The 11814-nt window shown below is 32.4% G+C and overlaps 1 protein-coding gene across 4 annotated transcripts; it reads right to left on the reverse strand.

Moving 5' to 3' along the window:
• Positions 1–1009: 1009 nt before the first annotated feature.
• Positions 1010–7834, reverse strand: LOC134721922 (uncharacterized). Of its 4 annotated transcripts, none has more exons than XM_063585223.1 (4): positions 7724–7834; positions 5520–5680; positions 4621–4722; positions 1010–3987 (listed from the first exon to the last, which is right to left on the reverse strand). In XM_063585223.1, exons 2-4 carry the CDS (start codon positions 5641–5643, stop codon positions 2258–2260), a joined length of 1956 nt encoding a protein of 651 aa, XP_063441293.1. In that variant the 5' UTR covers positions 5644–5680; positions 7724–7834; the 3' UTR covers positions 1010–2257. The 4 variants fall into 4 exon arrangements, with proteins under 4 accessions (XP_063441293.1, XP_063441295.1, XP_063441296.1 ...); XM_063585225.1 differs by having other exon boundaries at positions 5520–5677; positions 7724–7807; XM_063585226.1 differs by lacking the exon at positions 7724–7834 and adding an exon at positions 7525–7615.
• Positions 7835–11814: the final 3980 nt, after the last annotated feature.

Consider the following 11814-nt stretch of genomic DNA (forward strand, 5'->3'; position numbering starts at 1 on the left):
AAGACAACTATGTTGATTCATGGAAGTATTATATTGACACTTTAATGTGCATACAGAATAATTTTTTACATAAATTAGGCCATTATTTTTCTAGCTTAAATTGTTATACATTTAAATTTGTCATTTTGAGGCCTTCTATAGCTGGCTATGCAGTAAAGTGTTTTTTCATTGTTGAATGCCATACAGTGACCTATAGTTGTTAAAGTCTGTGTCATTGGTGTCTTATGAAGAATTCTCTCATTTGCAATAATACCACATCTTCCTATTTTTATAAAGCTGATATTTAATCGAAGAATTTATAAAGATAACAAAAAGCATTTGATTTATATAAAAAAATACAAGAATTAGAAATAAGAACATGCTGAGCTTAAATGAACACAGCCCTGCACCACAATAAAAGCATAACAATCACATAAAAAGACCTACATATGGGCTTTTACCAAATCAAGTTTCTGTATCAAATACCAAGCATATGAATAAACATTTATACTAAGATTAAATATAAATCCAATAATTTTAGAGGTGATTTCAAGTTTTAGTTGGTATTTGTTATCTGGTCTTATCTACTGTATGTTCTATGATATTTTTTTAAATTTCAACAGCATCCAAATTTGCTTTGGGATTTATATTCAGTCATATTTCAAATGTAGGTCATTATTTCTGCAGCTATATTTGTAAACCATGTTTATAACCTTCTAATTAGAATTTCTATGACAATTACGAAAAATGTACATGACTGTGAACAAATGGTGTATGCACATGAATTATATCATTATCACATTTATATTATAATTCCGTCCATTTTGAAATGATACTGTGCTGCAAATGGTTACTTTCTACAAGTTTTGGTTAAACTGTAGTCCGAGGAAATAATATGTGACTAATTAAATGCAAATATTCTTTCACTATGCTAGTTTAGGTGACACAGTCTACATTTCATTAAATTCATTCAGGTTTTTTATAAAATGTACTTCAGAGTAGACATAAATTAGACAGTAACACAATGACATATATTAAGTCAACTGTATTAATTAGCAATACATATTTACATACATGACATAATTCTTATTGAATATACAAATATTTAGAATTTTAGAAAAAAGATGATTATGCACGATGCAGTCCTTACAATGGCAATGAAAATATTTCTAATTATGAATCTTTTGATTAATACCATTACTAGTGTGGCTTTTACACCAGAATAGCAGAGTTCAAATATCAATTTTACAAAAATCAGTAAATGTTTTTTTGACATTTTAAATTAAAGGTTGATTATTAATGAAAAGATTTTTTCTTTCAATGTCATTATATTAGTTATTTGGATAAATATAAATGAAATATGCAGTTATGAGAAGTTCTCATTTCTGAATGCAAAATCCATCAATTACTGTAAATTCAGAAATTATTGCGAGGTTTTTATTATTGCAAATAATGCGACAGAGTTGTAAACGCAATAATTAAAACTTGCATTTTGTAAGATTTTAACTGAACTAAGAATGACTTTTCTCAAAATCGTAAAAATATAAATCGCATTTAAGTTTAAAATGACAAAATTGCAATAATAAATGCACACAATAATTTCTGATTTAACAGTACTTTTAAAAAATGTTCATATCATTAATCAATGCAATATTTTCTTGCACAATAAAAGATTCAAAATCTGCCTTTGAGATATTAAAGTTACTGGGCTTATAAGCAGATTGAAGGCTTGAATCATGCAATATTATATATGTACATATAAATGAAGGGTTCCTTCAATGATGTAAACTTAATTGAACTTTTTTCCTCATGATGTAAGAAGTAAACATGGTAAATACATAAAAAAAAAAGTCAATATTTAAGGAATGACTGTAATATTTTTTCTGTCTATGAAGAAATAACATAAAAAATTTGGTGCACACTGAATAACATGCGTAGCAGGTTATTAAACAGTGTGCACCACATTTTTTGTTATTTTGAATAGACAGAAAAATTATTACAGTCATTTCTTATATAATTCTAAATTCCATTTTAAACCGTAGGAAACCACAAAAAAAACATTGCTGACGTCATGTCATGGTCACATGGTTAAATTATGTCTATGGGCTGATAACAAAATAACGTCAGCCAATCAGAAGATGTGTTACATCCAAAATTAAATTATTAAAAATTACAAATATCTTACAAAGTTTTTAGTACAAGTAATTGAATAATGATTCAAGAAATGCTGAGTCATACATATAACATGATACAATCAGAAAATTAAAAATACATTTGTTTACAGAATTTCCTCACTATTGGGATCTTTAGTTATAGTCTTCTGCAGGTCGAAGGTATTCAGTGTTAGTTCCTCTTTATCTGACAAATGGTCAAATATACTTTTTCTACCCACTGAATCACAATGTAGTACCTCGTGTATGGCCAACATTACAGACTTATCATTATCTTCATTATGACTTTCATCATTGATGCCAGTTTTTAATGTTTCTTCCTCCAAATCTGAGCTAACATCAATATCAATTATCTCCCTTGTCTCTAGAGACTTGTCTCCCTTATTAGATAAAGACACTTCTCCCTTGTTAGTTATTTCACTTGCCTTCTGACGTATTTCAGATTTTTTCACTGGTGTGTAGCTCAACTGATCCCTTGCAATGATAAGTCTTTGATGTAAAGCATCTTTGATGTCAGTTTTTAATGGTTCTCCTTCAAAATCTGAACTTTCATCAAAATCAATTTGTTCTGTTCTCTCAGGAGATTTGTCCTCCATATTAGTAATTTCAGATGCTTCCTGACTTGTGTCTTTTTCTTCATCATTGAACCTCTGAGGTTTATCATTACCTTCTAAAGTTTTATTTGACAGGCTTTGCAATGATTGATCTATTTCATCCTCATTCTGTGAAGTTTCAGATTGGCTTGGAATTTGTCCTCCATCATTTTTACCCGAAAGGCTGCCACTTGAATTTCGTTTAGATCTTTTACATTGTAAGTTTTCTGGAAGAAGAGGTATGGGATGAATGTACATTTCCTGGTCAGTTGTATTTATATTCACTGCTTCAGACAACGGCTCTTGTTTTACAGGATCACTTGCCATTACGTTTGATTCAGAATTACCTCTGCATTTCTTCATCTTTCTTTTATTTATTTTTTTGTTTTTGGTGGCATCATTACTTGTTTGAAAAAAAAGTGCAATCTCATTTTCTATTCTTTTATCCATTTCTTCATTTGTTATTGGATCAAAATGATCCTTTTCACTTGAAATATCTTTTGTTCTCCTCTTTTTCTGACCGTCTTCATCAGGTTGTGCTACTTTCCTTTTTACAGGCTTTGACTTTCTTTTACTGATTGTTCTTCTGGACTGATCCTTATTTCCTTTTCCTGTAGTGCTGCCTCCTGTTGTTAGACAATGTTCTGTTTTCTTCACCCATGTTGATTCAATAACTGGTTCACACGGTTCTTTTTTAATGACTACTACCAATTCATCTGGTTCCTTGGACTTCATCATCAACTCGCTGTATTCTTTTAGTTTCTTAAGTCTTTCTCTATTCCTCCTTTTTTCTTTCCGTGTTTCTGTTTTAACTGCCAAAAGTGACTCCACAGAATCAGATTTCTTGTCAGTGCCAGGACTAGGTTCAGAAATCTTAGAATTTGGAGTTGATGGTAAAATTGTTCGCTGACTATACTGTATCCCTATTTCTGTCTGGAACTCCTTAGGCTCTTCATTATCTTTATGATGTTCCCGACAGTGTCTCAGTACACTGTCTCTTGACTGGTATTTTCTATCACAATACGGGCAAAAAAACATAACAGCTGGTTTCTTCACTACAGGAGTAACCTTTTCTGTTATGAGGTTCTCTGGTAGTTCAGCACCATTGTGTTTTTTCATCAGATGTATTTTCAGACTATTTCGGTATCTACATTTAGTACCACAGAGATGGCACACAAACACTGAATCAGGTATAAAGTCTGGGGTATTGGTCCTTCTATCTTTATACCTCAACTTATGGACATCTAGAAAAATAAATGTTATAATTAAATGTATATCTACTGAGGAAAAAGGCTGGGGAAATTATACCTCAACTTATGGACATTCCCGTTTGAATGGTTTTACACTAGTAATTTTGGGGCCCTTTATAGCTTGTTGTTCGGTGTGAGCCAAGGCTCCATGTTGAAGGCCGTACTTTAACCTATAATGGTTTACTTTTTAAATTGTTATTTGGATGGAGAGTTGTCTCATTGGCACTCACACCACATCTTCCTATATCTATCTAGAAAAATAAATATTATAATCAAATGTATATCTACTGAGGAAAAAGGCTGGGAACATTATATGTGTTTGGTATGAATTGACATAAGAAACAATAAAAATACTTTAAAATATTGTTTTTGTTGCGCTTATTTTATACCCCAGGTTATCTGCAACCAAATTGCTTTTATCTACTTTATTTATACTCGGTGAATTGTGGTCTCATTGATAATCATACAACATCTCCTTAGTCATGTTAGTTTACAAAGATACATAAAACAATGGAATATATGTATATTTGGTTATTTAGCTGACAAATTATCATGCAACAGTCCTAAAACTAAGTTAAAGTATTGTATATTAAAGCTAAGGTATTATAAGATACCATAAATAAATACCTGCATGGATCTTCCTCATATGACTGCTTTTGCTGACATAGGCAAAACGTCCATAGAAAACTAGACCACAATAATCACAAACTTTAGTATCAAATTCTGAAGCTGAAATAATAAAGTGCAATCTAAGTTTATTTTCACATGATTATATTTAGAACAATATATGGCATAAGAAGTTTTTTTTGTAATGCATTTTTTTTAGAAAATAAACTCATATAAAAAATAACACTTGTTTTATCTCAAAAAGATTTTGACAGCGTAGTGTACTACATTTGGGGATAAGTTTATGGAAAGGTCAGCAGCTCTTATTCAAAATGGAATCATCCAAAAAGCGACTAGTGTTCACTAGTTATTGTTTGTCAATGTTGTTCATAAGTGTTTCTCGTTCCTTGTTTTTTTTTATTGATCATACCGTTGGTTTTCCTGTTTAATGGTTTTACACTAGTAACTTTTTGGGCCTTTTATACATTTCTTATAGCTTGCTATTTGGTGTGAGCCAAGGCTCTGTGTTAAAGACCATACTTTGACCTGTAATGTGGCTTACATGTAGATATCGATGGAGAGATGTCTCATTGGCACTCATACCACATCTTCTTTTACCACATCTTCTTATATCTATATAATTCACTGTTAAGGGAGTTTATATTGACAGCTTCATACATACTAATTTGTGACCTTTTTCTACTGTACTAAATCACTACATTTTCTCAGAGCTTATTATGGGGGCCATGTGGCTCTTGAGCTGATATTAAACCTAGGGCTGATAATACATGCGATATGAAAAATGCCATGTAATAATCTAATAATATATACAAATGTATCAAAATAGAATTGATAATTATATTTTCAAAGGAATTATAATCAAACACTTAAACAAATGCAATATAAGCATGACATCCCACCTGTTAAATATTCTGGCTTTTTTCTTGTAGGTTCTTCATGATCACTAGACGTCTCTGTCAAGGTTTGATCATTGTTACTTTCATCCGTCTTTGACTTCATTTGTACAAATGAAGTTTTACCCATTTTGGTTGGAAATCTTGCCTCTACTGGAAATTATCTGCTAAAATATCAAACATATCTGCATTATTAAATTGCTCTCATCATGCTCATATTTTGTGCAGAGGAATTCACAGGTTAAAATTCCATCCATATGAAAACAGATGTTGGAGAGAATAAAGCCTTTAAATCAGATACAAATGGATAGTTACATACTCCAGGAACAAAATGAAAACAGAAAAATAGGGAATGTGTCAATGGGACACAGATGACATGGATGATGTCCCTGCTTGGATATCATATAAAAAGTGAGCTGTGTCGTATAAAAATTGACCTTAAACAAGTGATCATATACACATACATGTACAAAACCTTGATTAATTTCGGAACATTCAAATATGAAATGAATGAGGATTTTTTGCTGGTTTTATACAGATCTTATAATGTATCAACTCAACTACAAGACTGTTACAGACTTCATGAACTTTTCAAAGACATTTGTTTAACCTGAAATACAGTACCTTGCCAAAAGTATTTGTCACAGATCTTCATTTTTTGGCTATCTATTCATATAAAAACACATTTTATAAAAAAAAAATTTGAGGGCATTTATGGTTGGATTTTGATCTGACAACAAGGCCTTAAAAGACGTAGAATTGTCTAAGTATTTTTGTGTATTTGGTAATAGTTTTGTCCTCAAGTGTTTTTGTTTTCTCTTGATATGAAAACATACAATAATTTTTTATAATTTAATTTGGTTGAATATCATGAATGTAGATTGAATTTCTGAACAAAAAATAATATTTTGTGTTTATCTTGTGAAAAAATAAAACTGATCCACAAAAAAAATATATAACCAAATAAACCTGTCACAATTCTGCTTCTATTGGTACTAAGTTGCTTAAAATCAAACCAAAAATGACCCCAAAATATTTTTTTGAAAAAAAGTAGTATTATCATGTTTATATAAAATATATAGGAAAAAATCTCAAGAGACAAATACTTTTGGCCACACTCTAGGTTATGGGATGCATTGATATTCATTTGCAAAAGGAATGTTCCTATTGGATGCAGCTAAAGTTATAAAGGGACAAACATGTACATGTAACTAAAGATTAGTAAAAGTGAAACTACCCAAATTTCAACTTGATCTAAATTTTGCGGTAATTAGTATTGTGTATCAGATATATGTAACTTTTGGTTGAGGCAAACTTAAGTTAAGAGAACTGAAACGTACAATTTAGTTATTTCTATTCTTTTGTTAAGGGACATAAATCAATGAATCATGTAAATCTAGAACAGAAAAAGTGATGCTACCCAAATTCAAGTTGATCTGTATTTCTTTGAGACAACCATAAATGTTAAAGTAGGTTGCATGACATTTGGTTGACATGGTTGAGGTAAACTTAAGTTGGAGAACAGAATGGAAAAATTCAGTATTTTTTCCATTTGTAACATGTAAAGGATCATAACTCTAGAACTGTTAGAATAACACTAATCAACAAATTCAATCTTGGCATGTGTTTTGTTTTAGGAAATAAGTACAGTATATACATTTCATAACAATTTGGTTCAGACAAACTAAAGTTATATGGTTTGACAAGGTAGGAGTTCACACCAACAATCTCCTGCACTTAAGTATGAGTTGTAATACTACGGACTCATGAGAACCTGCTGGTACTCACAATTTTAAAAACAGAAGAGTCACAGGACTCAATATCACAATATTCTTGAGAAAATCAGGTATACAACAATGACATGACATGTCTGACAATGTACCTATGCTACAAACAAAGGGTTTGCCAACCAATTTTCTCCAAAGCCAATCTAAATAAGTTATTACCTTTAATTATGTATTAAAGTCATTCAGTCATCTTTTCAATATTAGCTATTAATGTCAAAACTTACTCAACAGATGCTTAATAACATGAAAACTTGGCCAACCTGTTGTAAACAGGTAAACATTGATGCTGCTTGTACGACTGGAGTTACCTCCCATTCAAACATCCATAAATTATAGAATTTTGCACTTACACGAATTTTTGCAATATCATTATGCATGCAGAAGGAAATTAATTATGATATTCTTTTAGATAATATTCGTTACCTGTTAGTATTTTGAGCATGAGCTTAGACAAGTGCTAATCTATTCTGATTAATTAGGATCACAAGCGGGTATGGGGAAAGAAACGACTTTCTTTATGTTATTAATTCTATTGATTTTCCATTGCGTCATGATCCGGCAGTCGGGTGACAGAAACAAAAAACATTTTGGGTGGATAGAGTGGGTGCTGGAATCCATATATTTATATATTTAAAAAAGTTTCAAATGAAAAGAATAAATATGATAATTTCACGGTTTGTATGCTTGAGGTTACTTGAGAACAGATGCGGATCCAGGACATTCAGTGGAAAGGGAAAACAAGGGGTGCGCAAAGTAGATACCTTTAGGCTAGCGGGGGAACATGTAAAATGCATATCTGCATTTAAAATATATATGGAGCTCTATAAGAGATGCAGTTCACCTGCTCTTTGGAAATACGCTTCTGGGAAGAATAAGTCTTGATAGAGGATGTTTTGCGCGGCCATTTAATGACTAGTTTTCAATCAAACTGCCAAATAGACTCACAAAGAGCATATATTACTTGCATTTATAAAAAAGATCATGTGTCCGATGTTGATGATGTATCTATACTGGTTCTGCTATTAATCTAGACTTCTTCTTAAATCAACAAGACCAAGACGAACCATCAAAGCAAAAAATAAATGACAAAATTGTATTAACTTTTGGACAATCTTTCTTCTTGGGCACCTTCACCTTCCCCCTTTTTATTTTATTCGCCACTGATACGTCCACCGTGACAGGGGAATCACATTTATAAACTATAAATATGAACATACGCAAACATATGCCGAAAGTCATGATAGGAGCCTATACGTGTAGTTGTACATTATTGTTTCGATATTTTGAGTTTAATAGGCCAATTGCAGCTTATCTTTACAGTTTATGCCCATTCTGTGCTGTTACGCCACTGTCTCTGGTTTAGGGAGTGACAGTCATGAGTGCTCACAAACATTTTTAACCCCGCCACATTCTTCATATGTATGTGCTTGTCCCAAGTCAGGTGCATTGTAGTTCAGTGGATTTCTTTGGTTCAGACGCAGATCATGTCTGGCACATTTTTTTTATATTTTAACTCTGGTGGATAGTTAATTGTCTCAATGGCATTTATATATGTACCCCACCTCCTTATTTTAAAATTTTTTAATTTAAATTTTCCGTTATTAAGCATATTCGAAATAAGACACACCAAAAAACGACAACCACTGAATTACAGACTCCTGACTTGGGACAGACACATACAATTATACATAATGTGGTGGGGTTGAACATGTAAGCGGGACCCCAACCCTCCCCTAACTTGGGAAAGTGGTGTAACAGTACAACATACGAACGAACTGTAAAAATCAGTTCTAAAAGGCTTCATTTTCTTTATATAAATAAGGCCGCTAGTTTTCTCGTTTGAATTGTTTTACATTGTCATTTCGGGGCCTTTTATAGCTGACTATGCGGTATGGGCCTTGCTCGTTGTTGAAAGCCGTACGGTGACCTATAGTTTTTAATTTCTGTGTCATTTTGGTCTCTTGTGGAGAGTTGACTCATTGGCAATCTTAACACATCTTCTTTTTTATATTAACTTCTTAGATAGATTAGAATAGAAAAAAATCTAACATAAACACAGAGTGGAAGTGACCGTGTACTTGCACATCCCAACAACAAAAAGACACGAAGTGCTAAACTACGAGTACTCACAGTTACTGATTACGACCCACTAACTTGTTTTGAAACTTTCGAACTGCAGAGTTTTTTTTCAGACAATGAAGGAATGAATGCAATTCAATGTTCGTACATTAGTTTGAAATTTGGAATTAAAAGGAATAATCTAGTGTTGCGGATTTTTTCAATGACGGTTATTAATTTTCTTTCGGAAATAATGTCATGAGGTGCGACATAATAGAACGGGAGCAAAAAAAAAGGATTGAGATTGGGAAACGTCTGGCCATGGTGTGTGTTTCAATAGGGCTTGTGAACTGACTTCACATTCAACACATTCAAGTTTTACAGGCATCATCAAACATTGATGGACGATATCTTAGGTTTTTCAACCCACGAGAGACATTCGATAATATTTTCGCGGTCTTAGATATTCTAAGACTCTGAAATAGTTTTTTCGTATATTTACTTATTCAACACTATTTCAAGTTCAACGCTGTGATATGGATTCATAAGTTGACCAATATACCACAAAAGCTCATATTTCAGTCTTATAAATCCTACTTTATCACTATTGTTGATTTATGACCGATTAATTATCAGAATCTAGTCACCCCATGCTTAAAGCAAACATATCAGCTACCTCTTTCATTTATAAGACAGGATCGGGAGATGAGTACGAACAAAAGCAAGACTTTATAATCAAAATAAAACAGACAGAACCATGATCGAAAGAAAAAGACAAACACAATACTCAAAATACACAAGAGCCAACATTATAGAGCCTGGAGTCAAACGAATAGGTTAGTTATGAAGCATGAAGCCTGCGTCATTTCAAAGGTAAAGGTTACCAACTTATCAACTCTTGACGTTTGATTAACATTATTTTATCCAGGAAACGGGGAATATACTAGATAGGATTTTAAACATGTTGCTTTCTGAGTAGCAAAACGGCTTACTATTAACCATACAGTTGCTACTGATTTGTAAACTTTTTAGATATTTGACTTTGAACAAATTAGTGATGATGTTGTTGGTTTTTTATTATTATTACTAATAAAAAGGTTCAAATAAAACCCTGACTTGGTGTCTCAACTCAAAAATACATCAAAATTGATTTGCGTTACCATTGCAGAAATGGGTATTTTTCTATATAGATTTAATTAGACCATTGGTTTTTCCCGTTTGAATGGTTTTACATTTGTAATTTTGGGGCCCTTTATAGCGTGTTGTTCGGTGTGAGCCAAGGCTCCGTGTTGAAGGCCGTACCTTGACCTATAACTGTTAACTTTTATAAATTGTTATTTGGATGGAAAGTTGTCTCATTGGCACTCATACCACATCTTCCTATACATATTTACCAAAAACTGTCAATATTTCTGTCGTCTTTCTACATGTATATGTTCCGGACCATATGAGTATTTGGACCATACGCGTATGGTCATGACCATATGCGTATACTCATATGGTCCGACCATACGCGTATGGTCCGACCGTACGCGTATGGTCGGACCATATGAGTATGATACTCGTTTGGTTATTAACGGGCCGGACCATATGAGTATTTGGACCAAATAGGTATTAGATTTTCAATAATATGCATTAGAAAACTTTATAAAAAACAATGTTTCTACATGCAATTGTATTATTTACTATTCAAATAGCATTAAATAATTATGCCAAAGCTACTTTTCATCGCTAATGGTATTCTTGCTTGTATGTTTAGGATGACATTTACTTCCATACGGTACCATAGCTTTTTTTGGGTCCTGGGTCATTCCGATGTGTCTACGATGTTTTTAAAAAGCTCTAGATCTCCAATATCGTTACAAGACTGAAGTGCATCATATCACCAGACAACTTAGAAAATTAAACTAGGGTCCTTACCGGTTACGTCATTCATTTGTTAACAACAAAAACACGTATTAGTATAAACATTCTGAATATTGCACTGCTAAATAAATGCTAATTATATAAAGTTTCAAAAGTAAGCACATTATTAGACTCTTTATCCTGTCGACGTTTACGTCAGTTTATAGTAAAACAATTGATTGAATGTGTAACAGTTCAATAATAAGATATATTTGGAGGTTATCTTCCCATGTCGACATTTTGCCATTCACTCGTAATAACACATCGAAAAATGAAAAAAAAGTTTTTTACTGTAGTTATGACTAGTGATAAAATTTACTGTGTGAAACTGCTTATTTCATTTTGTTAATCTTGTTATTATTAAAATTTTTATAGATCTATAATAAAATTACCTTTGGTAGTGTCATTTTAATGACGTGACAACTAGAAGTAAACCTGTTAATTACCCCGACCATACGCGTACGGTCGGACCATACGCGTATGGTCGGACCATATGAGTATATACCCATATGGTCATGACCATACGCGTATGGTCCAAATACTCATATGGT

This window comes from Mytilus trossulus, chromosome 6 (genome assembly GCF_036588685.1).
Source record: "Mytilus trossulus isolate FHL-02 chromosome 6, PNRI_Mtr1.1.1.hap1, whole genome shotgun sequence".
In the NCBI taxonomy this organism is placed as follows: domain Eukaryota; kingdom Metazoa; phylum Mollusca; class Bivalvia; order Mytilida; family Mytilidae; genus Mytilus; species Mytilus trossulus.

Excerpts from the sequence above, each read along its gene's own strand:
- LOC134721922 (XM_063585223.1), bottom strand. The coding sequence starts at position 5,643 with ATGGGTAAAACTTCATTTGTACAAATGAAGTCAAAGACGGATGAAAGT. Across the intron at positions 4,723-5,519 it reads AAAGCCAGAATATTTAACAG|CTTCAGAATTTGATACTAAA; the intron begins GTGGGATGTCAT and ends TTATTATTTCAG. Across the intron at positions 3,988-4,620 it reads TATGAGGAAGATCCATGCAG|ATGTCCATAAGTTGAGGTAT; the intron begins GTATTTATTTAT and ends TTATTTTTCTAG.